Source organism: Chanodichthys erythropterus, chromosome 3 (assembly GCF_024489055.1).
Source record: "Chanodichthys erythropterus isolate Z2021 chromosome 3, ASM2448905v1, whole genome shotgun sequence".
NCBI lineage: Eukaryota > Metazoa > Chordata > Actinopteri > Cypriniformes > Xenocyprididae > Chanodichthys > Chanodichthys erythropterus.
The window spans coordinates 13,289,921-13,311,786 of NC_090223.1; the positions used below are offsets into that span (position 1 = coordinate 13,289,921).

Sequence of the window (21,866 nt, forward strand, 5' to 3'; positions counted from 1 at the left end):
TATCTCAAAAAATGCATTTGAGTAAGTAAAAGTATAGGCCTATTAAGTGTCATTGGATTATTTGAGCTTATTTTAGTAATGACGGTTTACTTTTATTAATGACTGTCTTGAATAATGTTTCAAATGTACATTAATAAGATAAGTAGTTTTTGCTGTAGTGTCAATAGAGAATGATGATATTTCACTGGTATCTAAACATTTGAACCACTGATCCAATCCTTAGCACTGACAGAGCCCTGCTGGAGCATCTCGAAATATGTGCTGTGCAATTATATTAAATATAAAATATCATAGAGCAATAGGTTGAAAAGTGAAAGTAACATGTTTGTACAATACATTTTTACAGGCATAATTTTCATAAAAACTGAAAAAAAAATAAAAATAAATAAATGAACAAATGTGACTCTTTCTTTTAAATGTATTATTTTAAATACAATTAAAAATTACAAATGTAGTAAAAATAATGAACCCCCAGATCTTACTGTCAGATTCTGTTAGATAGAAAGTGGTAAGAGGATGTGGTGCTGGTCCTTCAAGAGTCACTCTCAATCTATCTTTCTTAATCTCAAAATTTACAACACTTCAGCTCATGATTCTTATTAAGTGGAGCTAATTTTTTAGGATGTTTTACCTAAGCTTGAATGTAGTTTAACTACTTTAATTTATGACTAGCTTCTCAAACGCTTCAAAGTAGCACGCATTTTTTAGCATGCATCTTCGTTCTTAGAATCACTCATATGCACATTTGAGAAATTATCTTATCATAAGATGAATGTAGGATGGTTTGTATGCAACATTTTATAAAAGAGGGCCAACATATTTAATGTTGGCTACAGGACAAAAGATTTTGATATTTATTTATAAAGCACTAGGAGCAATATTATTGTTACTACTAAATTATTAAAATGCAATGTTATATTACTAGTAATAATATTATACTGAATTGTAATGAATTTATAATTTGTAATGAATTTATATTTTACTGTTAATTAAAATAAATGCTTATTATTTTTTTAAAGTCTGTGATTCATAGATTTTTTTCATAGAGTGATTGTACACTGCATTTGACATATCTAAATAAAGATTACTTGTTTTACAAAAAAATAGCCCACTATTTCAAATTTTCTACTTACAATTGTCACATTTAATTCAATGTGTTACTTTCTCTGATTTCACAACACTAGATATATGTTACATTACACAGAAGGTCGGAGACACAGGTAAAGTTTACGATGTTTATTGAGATAACCAGAGCAGTGAACAGGTGAGTATGTCAGATGAAGTTTCCAGACAGAGCAGATATATCAAGACAGGATTACTGAACTTGATCTTCACACCAGATTCAACGATGACCAGGAAACTAGGAATGGAGACAGCACACAGACACTCACGAAGGACTGGAGAACACAGATGATCTAGGAGATACACTGGAAACAGGTAAGGAGTCCGTAAGGTAAGCATTCAGGCTAGTATGCATTAACGAGACCGGACAATGACTGAGTGACTGTGAGTGTCTTTTTTGGTGCTGTTGATTGGACTGGTGATGAGTGTCATGTGCGTGTGATCAGTACTCTGGTGAGGGAGTGCAACGTGATTGGCTGGGTGCAGAGCCTGGTGTGTCAATATGTAGGAGACAGACTTCTTCCACATGTGAATCTTTTCTCTCCCAGGATGGTGTTTCCTGAGGAACTTTTGAATTAATGTTTTTTTACCATTGTCTGCTGTCGTTCTGTTCGTAGCTGACCTGTAACAGCAAATCTTCATTTTTATTATAGTATTTTTATTATAATTTTGCTCAAATTTATCCAGTGAACAGAAACTTGTGAAATATGGAAAACACAGTTTTAAACCCCTTAAGTTCCTCTTTCACTTCAGTCTTTTCTATGCATACTTTATACTTCCTGTTTTTGTGCTGTTGGATCTCCAGGTAGGAAATTTCCAGCTGATTTTATCATGGTGTGATTTTATCTGGATATTCTTTAACATGCAAATAACTGACAGCATTATTACACATTACTGGATATGCTGTCAGATCTACTGAAATGTTTGCATATCAACAGGCATAAAGCTTGAAGCCGGTAAAAGGGATAACTTTAGTGAAACTTATGTGATGTTCAGACAGTAAATCATAATAAAACACTCAGTTTGCAGATTTTGAACACAAACTGCAATCATTTTTGTTCTCTGTGTTCATCTTTTGTTCTAACAGCTCTGAGAAAATCTTCCTCAGCCTCCAAAACCCGTTACAGACTCTTTCAGTTTCAAAATCACATGAAATCCCCTCATTCAGCTGCACTGTTAAACTGCAGCATTAGCACATCTATTACACTCCCTGTCTGATTTTTATAACACACTGACTAGAAAGAAGACAGCTACATCAAGCAATTATATTATTAAAGTGTAAGACACTTGAAATGTGTAAATTTAGTTTCAGTTTTTGAACTATCACAGATTTATAAACTCATCGGGTGTCATCAGCTCCACCCACCAGAACAGGAAAGTGCTGGAATTTCCTGTGAAATAACAGTCATTTTTTTTACATGATTATAAATGATGACTTGAGATTTAACTTTATATAGAAAATGTCTGACTGAAATTATAACGTTTTGTTATATCACTTATATAACACAATTATATCAAAGATCATAATCAGGGACTATTGTGAAATTTCGCTGATCAGATGTTTTCTGATAAAGTGCCTCATTTTAACTTTTGTGAGGCCAACAGATACATATTTTTATCAAATATTGTTTGAAAGACACTGAAATAAAGTTCACCTCATATCTGAGATAAAAGTTATGGCTCATATAGTCCATTAAGATTTACTCTCTCTGGGCTGATCTAGATTTCTGCATTTATGAAGACATATGATATGCCACAATGTCCACTTAAAATAGATACATGAATAAACATTATAAATATGGAATAGTGATGGAATAAGGAATAGTGATGAGGACATGAAGTGTAGTTTAGCATGAAGTAAACTATAGCAAAGCTCTTGTCCTCTAGTCAGGAATGTGAGAAGTTCTTCATGTTTAAAGGGTTAGTTCACCCCAAAAAATGAAAGTTGACTTCCAAGTCATTGGGGACCAGAAACGTTTTGGTTACGATCATTCTTCAAAAAGTCTTTTTTTTATGTTGAGGAGAACAAAGAAATTCATAGAGGTTGGCTCTAAATCTCGTTTTCATCATTCCAAAGGCACGCTCAATAATTGAGCGGCCTTTGGAAAGATGTGCATTAAAGCGCTGAGTAGATGGTGAGGCAGGATTCTTAAATGGGGTCATAATTGTGATTGGCTTCTCTGTGCAGGGGTACCCACCATCTCCGAGGAGGAAAAAGCTCTGGAGTGGATACTTAGCCTGTTTGTAAATGGGGCTGTTCTTAAGTACCCGCGAGTCGTGGACACTCCCAGGGTACCCAACAAAAATGTCCAAAAATGCTCCTTTATGGTCACAAATCCCTTGAAGCAAGATGGAGGCGAACAGCTTTCTGTTTTTGTAACACTGTCCGTCAGGGCCAGCTGGTGGTTTTATTCTGACATGACATCCATCAATTGCTCCAACAGCTTTACCAAATGCCTGGTGATTGGCGAGAGAAGCAAAACCAGAACCAATCTGGAGCAGATGTTCTTCTGATCTTGGCAGGACCACAACTTTTGGCAAAATAGCCATAACTTCATCAGCTACTCGATGAATAATTCTGTGTATGGTTGGCCGTGGGATCCCAAAAGCCTGCGACACAACCCTGTAAGATGCACCACAGGCCAACCAATACAAAAACACCAGTGTCTGGAGTGTCGTACCCCAGCCATGCCTCCGTTTCTGATGAAGCAGCTCTAGGAGTTTATTGAGGCTCTCTCTCTTCAGACGAAAGTCTGCTTTCGTATCTCCTCCATCAAAAAACTTCTCAAGAACAGGGACATGGAGGTTGAGCCTGCAATAACTCATGTCTGTCTGTATGAAGCAAGATAGTAAAAATAAATAAATAAATAAATACTACACACAACATTACATTTTGTTCATTCTGAATGTTTAATCATGATAAAATGTTTATCAAGCTACAAACAAAAGAAGCTGAACATAGATATAAGGTATATAAAAATAAATTAACATATGTAATTAGAAATAGCAAGAAATTATATTATAAAAAAGTATTATATGAAAATAAAAATAATATAAAAGGAACTTGGTATATACTAAATAGTTTAATCAAACAAGAATCTACAAAGATAATATACCCAGATTATTTCATTGATAAAAATGGTGAGAATCACAATTTGAATGATATTGTAAACAGCTTCAATCATTTTTTTGTAAATGTTGGCCCAAATTTGGCAGCCAAAATTCCAGATCAGGAAATTGATGTATTAAATGGAGTTATAAAAAGAAACCAACATTCAATCTTTCTCTCAGCAACTAATGAACAAGAAGTAAAAATTATTGTACATAAATGAAAAAATAAATTATCCACAGACTGTCACGATGTAGACATGGCATTAGTTAAAAAAGTCATAAATAATATATCTAAACCTCTAACCTATATCTGTAACTTGTCATTTCAAACTGGCTGTGTCCAAAGTAAAATGAAAATCGCAAAAGTTATACCATTATATAAAAATGACAACAAACATAATCTCACAAATTACAGACCAATTTCCTTGCTGCCTCAGTTTTCAAAAATTCTAGAAAAGCTTTTTAATTCTCGTTTAGAAAAATTCATCGATAAATATCAAATAATTAATGAAGGTCAATATGGTTTTAGAACAAAAACGAACTACCTCGATGGCAATAATTGAGGCAACGGAGGAAATTACAAATGCATTGGATAGAAAAGAACACACAGTGGGTATATTTATGGACCTCAAAAAAGCTTTTGATACAATAAATCATCCAATCCTAATTAATAAACTAGAACACTATGGTATTAGAGGGGTAGCTGGAAATTGGTTAAAAAGTTATTTATCAGAAAGAGTCCAATATGTACAAATGGGACAGATTATATCTAGGAATCTTGACGTTGCTTGTGGTGTTCCTCAGGGGTCAGTGTTGGGACCCAGACTGTTCAACTTGTATATTAACGATATATTTAATGTATCTACAATATTAAAACTTATATTGTTTGCAGATGATACAAATATTTTTTTATAGTAGTAATAATTACAATGAACTTATAAATACTGTAAATGGAGAATTAAGTAAAATAAAAAAATGGTTGGATAGCAATAAGTTATCGTTAAATTTAAATAAGACTAAAGTAATGACATTTGGAAATTGCAAAAATGTTTCAGAATTACAAATAAAGATAGACAGTGTCCAAACTGAAAATGTAAATGAGAATAAATTTTTAGGAGTAATAATGGATAATAAATTATCATGGAAAGCCCACATCAGACATATAGGAACAAAAATTTCCAAAACCCTCTCAATTATCAATAAAGTTAAACAATTCCTTGATCAAAATGCTCTCCGCACATTATACTGCTCCTTGGTACTCCCCTACTTCACCTATTGTGTTGAAGTGTGGGGAAACAATTATCAAAGCTCAATATATCCACTAGTTATACTACAAAAGCGAGCAGTACGGATCATACACAAGGCTGTTTTTTTAGAACAAAGTAATTGTAACAAGGTTCGTAAATAAGGAGGGAAGAGGACAGGGTCAGCGGGTGACTACTGGCTGTTTTATTTTCAGCAAAACAATAATAACATATAACAGTGTGCAGACAGGCACAAAAATAATCAAAGTAATTCCAACATTCACTCCAACACAGCAGATATCCAGGAGTGGGGAAACAGCCAGTAGTCCTTCTCTCTCTCGCAGGCTCCTGTTTCTCCTGGCGTTAAATACTCTCTCCACACCAATTACTGAAACAAGAAACAGGTGTTTATCATTTGCGTCTAATCCACTCAGACACCGCGCGTCTCCTCCCTCTCTCTCCCGTTGCAGATTCCACTAAACCACGCCCCCCTTGCCACAGTAATATTTTATTTTTTCAATCTAAACTGTTAAAAATCCATGACCTTATAAAATATTATACAATACAAATTTTATTCAAATCATTCAATATGTTGTTACCAAGTAACTTACAAAAGTATTTTACTGTCAGAGAGAGAGCTTATAGTCTGAGAGGTTATGGAAATTTTATATTACCGAAGGTTAGAACTACCCGAAAGAGTTTTTGTGTGTCTGTATGTGGGGTGAAAATGTGGAATGGTCTGGATCTCCAACACAAGCAATGTCCAAATATTCACAGATTTAAGTCACTTTATAAACAGTTGGTCTGGTCACAATACAGGGATGGTGGGGCCTAAATGGCCTCATGTGATAGTCTAGTCATGGATCTTATCTTACCATTGTTGGTATGTGATGGTGTTGTAATATGTATGTATGTACTACAATCTCTAAGATAAATAATTATTTATTGTCTTAGTATAGGCATGGATCTTACCATTGTTGGTATGTGATGGTGTTGCAATATGTATGGATAGATTACAATCTTTAAGATAATGAATTATTTTTGTTTTGTGGTTATATTTGTTGTGTGTGTGCATGTGTAGGTATGCATACATATAGTGAAAATTACTTTCAATTCTTTATTTTTTATTTTTATTTTCTTTGGAGTTTGGTGACTACTTGGTTTGATGAAAAGCGGGAAGGAAGGAAGCGGTTATGCTTGCATGTCATGTTTTTGTATGAGAGATGGGGGTGGGATTACATAAGTTTTCTTCTTCCCACTCCTTTTCGAGCTGATATGATATAATTTATTTATTGACATGATCGAAGAAACATACCATGTCTTTGGACGCATGTAAATTTATTTTATTGATGTATTTTTTTTTGTTTGTTTGATTGCTCAAAATAAATAAATAAATAATAATAATAATAATAATAATAATAATGATAATAAAAAACTTTATTGTACAGTATCTATTTGTTTGCTTAGTTTTTCATAAAATTATCTTAAAATCATGAACACTGGGTTAAATGATAAATTATGTAATTTGAAGCAATTTTACAGACAGTGGAAACACCAATAATAATATTGTATGTGATGTAAATGTTAATATTATGTATTAAATAAATGTAGTTAATTATCGCCTCATTACCCTATTTAACTTACCTTAAATCTCCGGTAAAAACGGATAAACTTGGTTCTTCTTAAAATCCTCCTCCTTTGTCTCTTTACCAAATATCTGTTGTACATTCGCCTCAACTCCTCAAGCATTACCCAAAATAAAACAAGCAAACACATTTTCGTATCAAATTCTTTTAAAATTTATAAATAATTTTCATTCATTCATTCATTCATTCATTTAGAGCGCAACGACGCTGCCATGAACGTGTTGGCATAGCAACGTGATACTTCCTGTTTCCTTTCTTGCCTGTGTGTCCTACAAAGGACGTCTCGTTTAATTCTGGTAAAGGACACTCTGTATACCGCATCCTTTACAGGATTTGTCCTCTGGAGGATGCAACCTTCGAAATTAAATGAAATGAGACACACCTATTGTTTACATCTGATTCTGAATGAATTTGAGGCTGTGCTCCATGGCTAACGGCTAATGCTACACTGTTGGAGAGATTTTTAAAGAATGAAGTTGTGTTTATGCATTATACAGACTGTAAGTGTTTAAAAATGAAAATAGCGACGGCTCTTGTCTCCGTGAATACAGTAAGAAACGATGGTAACTTTAACCACATTTAACAGTACATTATCAACATGCTAACAAAACATTTAGAAAGACAATTCACAAATATCACTAAAAATATCATGTTATCATGGATCATGTCAGTTATTATTGCTCCATCTGACATCATTTTTCGCTATTGTTCTTGCTTGCTTACCTATAGTCTGATGATTTGGTTGTGCACATCCAGACGTTAATACTGGCTGCCCTTGTCTAATGCCTTGAACATGAGCTGGCATATGCAAATATTGGGGGCGTACATATTAATGATCCCGACTGTTACGTAACAGTCGGTGTTATGTTGAGATCCGCCTGTTCTTCGGAGGTCTTTTAAATAAATGAGATTTATATAAGAAGGAGGAAACAATGGAGTTTGAGACTCAGTGTATGTCATTTCCATGTACTGAACTCTTGTTATTTAACTATGTCGAGATAAATTAAATTTTTCATTCGAGGGCACCTTTAATGCTGACACCTGTCAAACAAGAAGATGACGCAGCGCGCACAGCTATTCCTGTCGTCTGAAAGGGAGAGCGAGAGGCTCTGTCCACACCTGAAAAAAGTAAAGTAAGCTTGACAATATGGGAGTTTTTCGGCTCCTTAGACAGCCCAATCTACAGTCAGCGCGAAGGGTGGCAACACCACCAACCTTATCCACCTCTGTGTCCATCACCCTGCAGATTACGTCATTTTACAGAGAGTAAATTGTAATTATTTTACTAGTCATGGAATGGGAAATGTTATATTAATCTGTTAACAGCGATTTTCTGTGTTCATATATTTAAATAAAGGGTGATTAGCTATGCATGCAGTTATATGCCCTCAAAATTCAAGGTACGTGGGCATTTTTTGCCCCGACGACCTTTTGTCATTATAATATGATATAAGATGTAGTTGTATTACAATATCACACAAGCAATAGTGCTGTTTTTTTTTCAAAATAAGCAAATGCAATGTTCCTTCAACTTATTGTTAAATAAACAATGTGAGTTACATTTTAGACACAGTATTGTTAATATAGTTTTTTCCCTTTATTTCGCCAACGAAAATTTCAAAATGATGAACAGCAGAACAGAGTCTGCAACAGAAATGTTTTTGTTACTCAGGCTGCGTCCGAAAAGTGGAAAATGCCGCCTTCTGAGGACACATTTCAAGGTAGTAAGGCATCAAGGCACGTCTGAATCCAATGTTAGCTTCACTTCCTGTTTCCTAAGATACCATCCTCAGATCGATTATTGAGGGAAGCATAGATGTATCCTAAGCTGCCTTTGATATCCCACAATCCTGTGCTTTTCATTCTGTGACAGTTGAGCTAGAAAAATAAAGATGGTGTCCGAAAGTTGTGTTTGCTGCTCAGTTTGTGTATAAATGTACGATTTTGACCAACATATTTCAATTTTGATATTATTTCTATCTAGAAATTACTACTCAAATAATTAAATATTTGTTTAGTTCTCAACAAAGCTTTCGCTATATTGCTGTAGATCATTAAACTGTTATGCTGCCTCAGAAGTCAGTTTCGTGAGGTGACTTCATGCACAAACGCTGTCGTACAAGTCATTCTCTTATAAGACAGCGAGACAGCAAGACAGCTACCTAGGTTTTCGGACGCAGCCACTGACTCACTCCGCATTTAGAACGAATGAATCCGAGCTTCGTTCCTGAATGAATCAGTCATTTGAACAAATCGGTGACTCACTCTCTCATTAAGACAGTGACTTGCTGCCACCTACTGGCAGTTTAATTTAGTTTCATATTTAAGGTACATTTTAATTAAAAAGTTAAAATTAGAAAAAAATCCATATTTAATTTAATCCATATTTAATCCATATTTAATTAAAAAATCCATATTTAAAATTTTCTTGGGAGGGCCTATGCCAGGGAAGACGTAGTGGGCTGGAGCAGGCTTGTGGAGCCTCCTATGGGCTCAGGGCAGAGACGGGAGTGGAGACTGGAGCATGGGAACCTTCACTGGACAGAGGTTAGGGACTGGATCCGGGGCCAGGGGGAGACATTCTCTGCGTCCCAATGTCCATACTATCCATCCTAAATAATATGTGAGATTAAAATAACTGTGTGTATTCACGTCTTCATATAGCACTTTATTCAATAGATTGCTTAAAATCAAGCAGCTTTACAGTATCAAACATGAAAAACAGTGTCAATGCCTCATTTTATCAGAAGCACAACTTCATTTTGTACTATAAAGAAGCTATCCAGTGTGTTCATATTTTCACCCGTGGAGCTCTTACCTCGACAAACTCAAACACACGAAATGAGTGAAGGCGGAGTCTCAGCGCACACCTCCTATTACGTTATTGTCACTGACCAATAGTAGTACGAAGGAGTTTTGCAGCTGAAGCAAAATTTTCCTGAAAGTTCACTTTGGCAAGCCATTTTGAACTTCCAAAAAGAAGACAAAACAAACTTCGTTTTGGCCTGATTTTTTTCGAAATGACGTCACATCAGTTCATTCTTCGATTTCGTTTGAAGTATACCGGGGCCTTAATGCCTTGTCCAAATACACACACTTGCGGTCTTCACACCCACTTGAACACTTGAGCCAAATACAGGAAATACGTCATGTAGACGAGTGTTCAAGTGCAAAAACCGCAAGTGTGGGTATTTGGACAAGGCTTAAATGTGTGTCTCTGCCGTTCCCCGCACAAAGTTGCAACATTGTTGCGAAATTCAAGCAGCAACACTGTCACATTCACTGATGGGTAAAAACAGAACACAACACACACAAAAAAAGTACAGTTTGAGGCATCTTTATGATTAATATGTGTCTATTTGTGACTGCATTATTTATTTGTGTTATTTTTTTGAGAGAGCAGATGGTGTTGCTGCTTGAATTTTGCAACAATGTTTGCAACCAATAAATATAACTACACAACAAATACACAAATATAGCTTTGCCAGTGTGATTCCTTATCAAGATCTAGATGGTTAAAAGTTTTGCTGCTCAGAGGACCTTGCAGTTGATTTTGGAAGAGAGAGAAGCTTTTGATGATATAGAGCAGTATTTCCCAACCACATTCCTGGAGGCCCACCAACACTGCACATTTTGCATGTCTCCTTTATCTGACACACCCCTTTTAGATCTTCGAGTCATTACTGATGAGCTGATAACCTTAATCAGGTGTGTTTGACTGAGGAGACATGGAAACTGTGCAGTGTTGGTGGGCCTCCAGGAATGTGGTTGGGAACCACTGATGTAGAGGAAGAGGTTTCTGCGGGGTGGCTCTTGAGCAAGAAGACCATACAATTTCACAATTTTTTGACATCCATATTTCTTCACTTACGAGCTGCTGACAGGCTTTTTCAAGTGCTTCAGAATAAAAATAAAAAAAACAGCTTTCCGAGCAAGGGGGACGGACATTCCAAACATATGGGGGATTTATTTTGTGTGTGCTAGGTTTCAGAACTTATGAATGTTAAACTAAAATATGTTCGACTTATCAATTAATTGTGACGTTCACCACCGTTCTTTCTTTCTTCTTTATTAAATTCAGGCAATTGGTTGATAAAACATTGATTAAAATTATATACAATTTAAACAAAACAAACTTAACTTTCAAGAAATTTACTACAAAACAAAACTTTACTACAAAACAAAAATTAATCAAGTGTTTCATGTCTGACCCACTGCATGTCTCCTGACATATTCTGCATCTTAGTCATGCTGTTCACTTTTCATAATCAACATAGATTATGATATAGAAATGTAAAAACTTATTTTAGGCTATAGTCTAATATTTAAATATGAAACTAAATTTTCTTTCTTCGTTTTAACCCTCTGGCTGACGAACGTGCCAGGGCATTCTGATGGATTTTTCCTCAGGCCTACTCCATCATTTTTGGAGATACAGATTAGTGCAAGACATCATAACTTCAAATGGTCTACTTTTATTTGTGTACACCCAATAAAAAAACGTCTCGGGTTACGAGTGTAACTCCTGTTCCCTGAGTAAGGGAACGAGACACTACGTCGGATGAAGTGATGGGAACCCTCTGTATTTTGTGTTCGTGAAGCACCTCTGTATCCAACCAATGAAAAGACGTGACGTCAGAGGCGGGTGACGTCACGGATCAGGAAGCTATAAAGCACACCTGAACACAAAGCACGCCAGCTTCTGTAAAATGTCTGAAGAAAGCGCACCAGGTATGCAAGAGATATGGCCACGTGACGTAGCGTCTTGTTCCCTTACTCAGGGAACAGGGGTTACACTTGTAACCCGAGACGTTCCCTTTCGTGGGAACTATCGACGCTACGTCGGATGACGTGATGGGAACGCAATCCCAACTACGCCGTGTCTCCGAGTGCCTGGCTGCTATCTTGTAGCACCCTGACTCCCGGAGTAGTGTTAAGATTAAGATTATAAAATCTGATGAAAGTGTGCTGGGATGGCTTTCCTGTAGCTCAGTGGTTAGAGCGTGGCACTAGCAATGCCAAGGTCATGGGTTCAATCCCAGGGATTGCACATACTCAGATACAAATGTATAGTATAATGCAATGTAAGTCGCTTTGGATAAAAGCGTCTGCCAAATGCATAAAAATGTAAAAAATGTAAATGTAAATGACCATCCAGCCGCACCACAAATGTCGTCCATAGAGACACCAAATAAGAGAGCTCTGGACGCGGCCATACCTCTCGTGGAGTGAGCACGCACCATTAGAGGACACGGACACCCCACCGTCTCATACGCAAGTGAGATGGCCTCGACCACCCACTTGCTCATCCGCTGCTTAGATGCTGGGACCCCCCTCTTAGGGGACCCGTAACATACAAACAACTGTTCTGTTTTCCTCCACAGGGCAACTCTGTGGACATACGCATCTAATGCTCTTACAGGGCAAAGCAGATTCTTCCTTTCCTGATCCGAACTCGCAAAAGGAGGCGGGCAGAAAGCCTCAAGTACAATGGGACCTGGGACCCTCGTTGGAACCTTTGGAACATAGCCTGGCCTGGTATGCAGAAAGGCTTTCACCATACCAGGCGCAAACTCAAGACAAGATGGAGCGACTGACAGTGCTTGTAAATCGCCAATTCTCTTCAGAGAAGAGACAGCCAGAAGAAAAATGGTTTTGAGTGTCAAGAACTTGTCTGACACCTCCTCTATTGGCTCGAAGGGAGCCTCAGCCAGCCCTTGGAGCACAATAGTGAGGTCCCAGGTCGGGGTCTTCGTGCGCACCACAGGTCTCAACCTGAGTGCACCACGGAGGAAGCGTACTACTAGGGGGTCTCGACCCAGCGAGGAGCCCCCTACAGGGATATGATGAGCCGAAATAGCGGCCACATATACTTTCAGCGTGGAAGGGGTTAAACCTTCAGAAAAATTTTCCTGAAGGAACTGAAGCACGTCCGAGACTGAAGAATGGACCGGGTCCAAATTACGTTGTCCACACCACATAGAGAACTTCCATTTGTATAAGTACAACTTCCTCGTGGAGGGAGCTCTGGAGTGAAGGATGGTCTCCACAACCTCGGTTGGGAGACCAGTTCCTATGAGCCTGGCCCCTGAGGGGACCCACATTGTCCACATATCTGGGTGGGGATGGAGAATCGTGCCGCCCACTTGAGACAGGAGATCCTGCCTGAGGGGAAGCTCCAGAGGAGAGCCGTGAAGTAATGACATTATGTCTGAGAACCATATTCTGGTCGGCCAGTAAGGGGCCACCAATGCCTCGACAGGGCGTCCGCTCCCACATTCAACCGCCCGAGGATGTAAGCTGCTCTCAGCGAGAGGAGCTTTCCCTGGGACCAGAGGAGGATGCGACTGGCCAGCTTGGATAATAGGCGAGACCGCAAGCCCCCCTGATGGTTGATGTACGAGACCACGCAGTGTTGTCCGTACGGACCAACACATGATGATCTCTCAGGTCTGGGAGGAAGTGTTTCAATGCAAGAAACACCGCCATCATCTCCAGCCGATTTATGTGCCAGGAGCGCTGATGGTCCTCCCAGAGACCCTGAGCCAAGCGACCACTCATGATCGCTCCCCAGCCCGTGAGGGAAGCATCTGTCGTAAGCATTACACGACGACCAGAAGTCCCCAGCATGGGTCCCTGGGTTAGGAACCAAGGCTTCTTCCACATGACCAGAGCACGAAGGCATCGCCGCGTGACTTTGATCATGCGAAAAGGATTTCCCCTCGGGGAAAACCCCTTGGTCCTGAGCCACCACTGTAAGGGTCTCATGTGCAGGAGGCCAAAAGTAATGACGTTGGACGCAGCTGCCATCAGACCCAACAGTCTCTGAAACTGTTTTACAGTGAGTAACTGGCCTAATTTCACCCCTTTCACGGCCCCAAGAATGGAACTCACACGAGCAGGGGACAACTGCGCCTGCATCGTGGTGGAATCCCAGATTACACCTAAGTAATTTGCAACCTGACTCGGGACCAGCACATTCTTTTTGGCATTGAGCCTCAGCCCAAGCCTCTTCATGTGCGACAGAACAACATCTCGATGTTGAACTGCCAGTTGTTCTGTTTGAGCTAATATCAACCAATCGTCAATATAGTTCAGCACGCGGATGCCCTGGAGTCTCAGCGGAGCCAGCGCTGCATCCACGCACTTCATGAACGTGCGGTGTGAGAGGGATAGGCCGAAAGGAAGAACCCTGTATTGGTAAGCTTCGCCCCCGAAAGCAAACCTGAGGAACTTCCTGTGAGAAGGATGGATGGATACATGGAAGTATGCGTCTTTCAGATCTATCGCTATAAACCAGTCCTCGGACCTGATCTGAGGGATGATCTGTCTGAGTGTAAGCATTTTGAACTTCAACTTCCTTACAGATCGATTTAACACACGTAAATCTATGATCGGACGCAACCCTCCATCCTTCTTCGGAACAATGAAGTAGCGGCTGTAAAACATTTTGCTGGGAGGGGAAACCCTTTCTATAGCCCCTTTTTGCAAAAGCGTCGTGACTTCTTGCTCCATTACCAGAGACTGCTCTGGGGTTACCACCGTGGGAAGCACCCCATTGAACTTGGGCGGTCGTGAACCGAACTGAATTCTGTAGCCCTGTTCTATCATGAGCAGCACCCACTTCAAAACATTCGGGAGATTTTTCCATTCTTCCAAATATTCTACTAAGGGAACCAGTCTCTCGAGACTGGTCTCTGGTGTTTTTTGAGCACTTGGCTCACCCATCTGACGCGGCGCACCGGCAGACAGACGAATCACGTGCTGACCAACCCTCCTCGGAGGATCGGTGGAAACCGCTGTGCCCTGACTCACGCTTGGTGGCAGGGTTGACAGAACGGTCCCCTGAGGGCACCGAGGAAGACCCGATATCCGAATCCCCCCGGAGGGGACTGCCCTCGAGAGATCCTGCGCTACAAACGTCAGCACCTCTTCTTTGAAGCCTTCCGAGAGATAATGACGGTCCTCAGATCCGTCCTACCTCCGGAAGGCTTCGCCTGTGCCGCCCGTCCCGGTCCCCAGGACCTGCGTGGGGGAGTACGGGAGGCGACACTGGCCTTCTGTTGCGCTCTGTGCGCTGATGCTGATGAGGAGCTGGCTGTCGGCCGAGGAGCCTCGGGGGGATGAGAGCGGCGGGGAATTATTTTGGAGAATGCCACTGTCTGTTTGTTTGTGTGACTCCTGGAACCTGTCGACGACCGTTGACATTGCGTCGCCGAACATGCCACCAGGAGACAGCGGCGCATCCATGAGCATGTTTTTATCCCTTTCTTTGATGTCTAAAAGGTTTAACCACAGATGCCTCTCCGTGGCCACCAGGGCTGCCATAGAACGGCCGATGGATTTGGCCGTCTCCTTGGTGGCCCGGAGAGCTAAATCTGTTGCTTTGCATAACTCATGCACAGCTTCAAAGGACGCCTCCCCGCTCTCATCAATTTCCCCCAGCAGGTCAGCTTGGTATGCCTGGAGAATGGACATAGTGTGAAGGCATGCCGTAGCCTGACCTGCCGCCGAATAAGCCTTGCCCACCAAGCTGGATGTTGTTTTCAGGGGCTTGGTGGGCAGCGTCGGGGTCTTGAGGGATGATGCGGTCTCGGGCGAGAGATAGCTCGCGAGCGTCTCTTCGACCCGAGGCATCGCCCCATAGCCATGATGTTTAAGGCCAACAATATTGCTGTACAATGATGTCTGGGGGCTGTACAGCCGATACTGCACCGGTCTCTTCCACGACCTCAACGCCTCGGCATGGAGGTCAGGAAAGAACGGCAGACCCCGGCGCTGAGACAGTGACCGTGGGGGAAGAAAGCGTTCATCTAAGTTGCTCTTTGTTCTAGATTCAGCTTTTTCCACGGGCCATTCAATATTCAGTTTCTCAACTGCCCTGGTCACCACCTCTAATAGCTCCTCATAAGCAGGTGAAGATGATGGCGGTTCATCATCGATGCTCTCTACATCAACCTCCTCGGAGGAAGATATATTGAGCATCGGTGTCTCTCTTCGGGGGGAAGAAACCGCTACGCGTGCTTCCGCCGCCAAAGGAGAGACACTGGGTCTAGCGGGTAAGGGAAGCGATAAGGCAGAGCCCGTCTCTTCCCCCTCCGCTAGATCCATCTGTGAACCCCACGAGTGCAGCCTATGCTGTGCCTCGGCAACAGCGGGACCAGACCTGCGAGGAACACTCGCCTAGGCGCCCTCCTCAAAGAGCGCTCGACGCGATCGCAGCACTCTGAGGGTGAGCCGCTCACAGTGCACACAGAGAGCCGTCAAGAGCCGCCTGTGTGTGCTCAACCCCCAGGCATCTCACACACATCTCATGTGTATCCCCTTCCACAATGAAGCGTGGGCAGGGAGGAACACACTTTCTAAACTGCTGCTGCTTTTCCACCATAATAATGCTTTTGTCTTATTTTGTGCTTTGAAACTCTTGTCCTCGGACGAAGAGATCACTGTGTGAATAGATATCAGACAGACAACAATAAATAAGACAAACAAGATACAGAGAGCGCTTGCTGAAGACAACAGAAGCTGGCGTGCTTTGTGTTCAGGTGTGCTTTATAGTTTCCTGATCCGTGACGTCACCCGCGTCTGACGTCACATCTTTTCATTGGTTGGATACAGAGGTGCTTCACGAACACAAAATACAGAGGGTTCCCATCATGTCATCCGACGTAGCGTCAATAGTTCCCACGAAAGGGAACAAAACTATTTGCTTTTGTTAAAAAAAAAAAAAAAAAAAATTATGTGCTTTCAGCCATCTCTGCGAGAATGTCTCAAATTTTTCTTAATGGTTTCATGCATAGTCATGTTAATAGTGTCCTATATATGTGAACATTTTCTGCATTTATTTTCCCTGTTTTTTTTTTTTTTTTTCTTTCTTGAAAATCGTATTTGAATGTGCCAGTGGGCAAATATGTTGTATGCAATATAATATAGGAGGAGAACATTTGGCATCTAATTCAAAATAACTGCTTTCTGTTACAGCCTGTTTATTTTTATTTTTTATTTTTTTATTTTTTTATTGTAAGATTGGAACATACATACAGGATCAGGGAAATGAAGTGTGGTTGTGCCTGTTACAATGAATAATCATATATTAAAATATCCTGAGTTTGCATACATTAATATGAAATATTAAAGAAAAGAAAAGCACAATAATTAGGTTAAATCACATCTTTAAATAAATCATCATAATGCATCAAATATTTTGGACTTTTTTATTTATAAGTCTGAGGGATACAATAAAGAAGTTAAATACAGCGAGAAAAAGAGCAAAGCTTAGGGGAGATTTAAGCCATTTTTGCTTGTGAATGCTTCTGCCCTTTCTTTCTTATTTCATTTGCAATTAAGCCTTTTACTTCTGCTTTACTCATTGACACTTTAATGTCAATTTGTGCATGTTTCAAAGCCTATTTAGCCAGATGATCTGCCTCCTCATTTCCTTCTACACCCATATGTGATGGTACCCACAGGAAATTTACCATAATTCCAGACTGTCTTATTCTGAATAGACTCTGCATCACTTCAAATATCATATCTTGTCTCGCTGTTGATATTACACTATTTAAAACTGAAAGGGAGTCTGTACAAATTACTGTTCTTGTTGGCTGTACTTCTTCTATCCACTGGAGTGCTAAAAATATTGCAATTATCTCTGTAGTAAAAACAGATACATGATCTGACATTCTTTTAGATATTTTTACATTGAATTGGGGAATATAGACTGCTGATGCTGTTGTTCCAAATTCAGGATCTTTAGAGCCATCCGTATATGTTTGTAATATGTTATAATATGATTGTTCAATGTATTGCTGCAATGCTATATTTGTTAACATAATTCTTTTTTTTATGTTTTTCTTTATATAACTGAATGTCAACTACTGGCATAGGGAAAAACCAAAGAGGAATCGCCAAAGTTGCCACAGAAGGAGCAATATTGATGTCACTAATTCCCATATTCTGTGCCTCCTCATTAGCAGTCCATCCAAAACTTGACAGTTGTTTACACTCATATTCCCAGCAATCCTTCAGAACTTTCTTAACTGGATGACTATCCAATTGTCCCTTTACATTAATCCAGTATCTCATCTTTAATTTGAGCCTTCGGATTTCTTGAGGCATTTCACCCATCTCTACTTGTACTGCTGTTATTGGAGATGACCTTATTGCTCCACAACATATTCGCATAGCTTTTGATTGAATAGCCTTGATCTTTAGAAGTTGTGTTTTAGATGCAGAACTATACACCATACTGCCATAATCAATAGCTGCTCTTATTAGAGCACAATAAATCCTTTTAAAAGATTAACGACAAGCTCCCCATTCAACTCCTGACAAACATCTCATTACATTTATTGCTTTTTTACCTTTGTCTACCAATTTCTGAATATGAACTCTAAAATTCAATTTTGAGTCCATCCACATTCCCAAAAATCTGATTACTGACACCTGCTCCAATTGCTGACCATACATTTTAATATTCATTATTGGACTGATTTTCCTTTTTGTAAAACAGATCAACTGAATTTTTGCTACAGAGAAACGGAAGCTCCATTCATTAGCCCAACTTTCTACTTTTCCAACAGCATTCTGCATACACTTCTCCACATGCCCCGTCATCTGCATACAAAGACCTTCCTATCCCCATGTCTATCTGATTAAAAATATCATTAATCATTAGATTAAACAGAATGGGGCTGCTAACACTTCCTTGATGTGTTCCATTGTCTATTTGATATATCTGAGACAATTCAGACCCCACCCTAACTTGTATAGTTCTTTTGAACAAGAAATTCTTGATCCAATTATACATTCTTCCTTTTATTTCCATTCTTTCTAATTTCATTAAAAGTCCCTCTTTCCACAACATGTCGTAAGCTTTTTCAACATCGAAAAATGCTCCTACTAACACTTCCTTGTTTACTTGAGCCTTTCTTATTTCAGCTTCCAAACAAACAGAGTCCATTGTGTTTCACCCTTTCCAGAAACCACTTTGATATGGTGAGAAAAGATTTTTCTTCTCAATAATATATACCAATCTGCTCATTACCATACGTTCCATTAGTTTGCAAAGGTTTGAAGTTAATGCACTGGGCCTGTAATTATTTGGTTGAGTATGCTCCTGGCTTTGCGATTGGCACTATAACACCATGCTTCCAGTCAGCTGGTAACTTCCCTGACTCCCACACCTTATTAAAGAGACTTAAAATTATACTTAATGATGTCTCTGAAAGATGTTTTACCATCTCATTACAAATATCATCTCTTCCTGGTGAAGTTTGTTTAACCCCTTCAAGCGCTTTCTTGAGCTCATACAGAGTAAACTCTGAATCTAAAGTACATCCAGATGGTCCTTTTTCTTCCAATAGTTGAGGGTTCTCACTCAAGATATGTTCCCTATATCCTCTCATTTCATCTGACAAATTTGAGTTACTGTGCACTTTAGTAAATGTTTCTGCTACTACCTCCGCTTTTTCGCTGTCTGATATTACTAATTTATCATTATATACTAAGACAGGAATGCTGCTATTTCTTTGCTTTCCTCCCATTTTCCTTATCATACTCCAAACTTCATTAATTTCATTATCTTCCCCAATATTGCTGCAAAATTCCCTCCAATAATTTCTCTTAGATGTCCGTATTACTCTCCTCACTACAGCCTGTGCTTTTTTTTAAATAAATAAAAATCATTATAATTAAATGATCTTCTTACTCTCTTAAGTGCTTTATTCCTTTTACTAATGGCCTCACTACACTCCTCATTCCACCATGGGACGGCTTTCTTCCTCATACCAGCCTTCTTCTTACCTATTACTTCTTTAGCAGTGCTTTGAAGAACTTCACATATCTTATAATTAAAATCCTCTACATCTTCCATAGACTTATCAAATTCTGACATTCTGTTATGACATAACTCCTTAAATTTATCCCAGTTGGCTGATTTAAATTTCCACCTTGGCACTCTTTTATCACAATTTGTACTATATCTAAACCGATTGCACTGCTGATAGGGAAATCACTACCAACTGTACTTTGATTTAATACTTTAAAATCACATTTTCCAGCTAAACATTCAGAGACTATAGAGTCAAGTCTAACATTTAACATATTTTCCTTGTGACAAATCAACTCTTGTATAGCTTCCATCACTGATACACACTAATCCTCCCTAATCTAGCATGTCTTCTACTATCACTCCATTATTATCTGTGTTTGTACTCCCCCATTATGTGCTGTGTGCATTAAAATCACCACACCACACCACTTTTTACTTCCATTTCCTCCAATATTTTCTAGCTTGTCCTTGCTTAACCTGTCACATGGATTATAAAAGTTAATTATTCTAATACTCTGTACACCTTCCCATATTTCCACCACTACAACCTCTTGCTCCCCATTTACCTCAACTTTCCTATACCCAATATCTTGTTTAATAAATGTTGCTACCCCACCACCATTTCCTTTATTTCTATCTCTTCTGATTGTAGTGTATCCATGAATTAAAAAAAAATTAATTGAGGTTTAAGCCACATTTCTTGAACACATATAATGTCCAGACTATTTCCTTGATTTGTTATAAATTTTTTGAATTCTTGTCCATTGCAATATAGTTAGCACCATTATGTACCACCACATGTTTGACTGTTTTCTGTCTGACTGATTACTGTTTGCGTCTTAAGCCTTTCATTTATCATATCTACTGTAACATCCTCTAACTCCAAGTACTTTTCAGCAGCTCTGATAATGATTTTAATCCTCTCTGTCCTACTTTCAGTTTGGGCGGAACAATTCACCACTTCTGCTATGAATGCTACGAATGAGACTTTATCAACAATCACTTCGCTCTCTTTACTTTGCTCGTTCATCACTGTTTTTTGTTGTGGTGCTGTTGTCCTTGTTTCAATTACTTTGGGTGCTTGTTTTACTTTCTTTATAGTCTCAGCGTATGTTATTACTTCTGCCACTCTGACATTTTGTACTTTCACTGCATTCTACCATACTGAACATCCTCCGTATCCTGCACTGTGCTCTCCTCCACAATTACAGCATTTTGGATTAATACCTTGCCCACACTTGCTATATTAATGTTCACCTCCACAACGCGCACATCTCTGTTTTCCTTTGCAAACTGCCGCTACGTGGCCGAAATTTTGGCATTTGTAACATCTTAGCGGCGGGGGAACATATTCACAACGCTTTTTGACTTTCTCAGTGTGTAAATTTTCTGAGGGTTCAGAGAACTTATTTTGTTCCACATTAATTTCACATGTCTGCTACAAATATGTGGCTTTGTTTCATTAATACAGTGTATACTTTTATTTACCCCGAGAGAAGGGAAGGGAAATGTGACAACATGCCCCATAGGTAGAGAACATTGTAACATGACCATATGACAGCTTAAAATGTTATCTGGTCTAAAATACTATACATGACAAACTAAAATATTTTGTCAATAAAAGACAATAATTATTTTTTCATATAAAATAATAGCATTTTTTTAGAAATTCAAATTTAAATAATTTTGTAGTTTGACAATGAACACTGTAAAACACAGCTATACAGCACTGGTCAAAACAATATACAGACAAACTGATGAAGAAAGACATTCAGAAAATCACAGAGCTGAACTCAACACTCTTCTCCCTCCACAGAACACAAGACAAAGACGAGACAGTACAAATGCAGTATTTTGAGCTGAAACTTCACAGACACATTCAGGGGACACCTTAGACTTATATTACATCTT

General features: G+C 39.2%; 1 protein-coding gene across 1 annotated transcript; it reads right to left on the reverse strand.

Annotated features, from left to right (window-relative positions):
- Window positions 1–3,117: 3,117 nt before the first annotated feature.
- On the reverse strand, window positions 3,118–3,948 carry LOC137003390 (putative nuclease HARBI1). The gene has a single exon (XM_067363530.1). The coding sequence runs from the start codon at window positions 3,946–3,948 to the stop codon at window positions 3,118–3,120; it is 831 nt and encodes a 276-aa protein (XP_067219631.1).
- Between the last annotated feature and the right edge of the window lie 17,918 nt (window positions 3,949–21,866).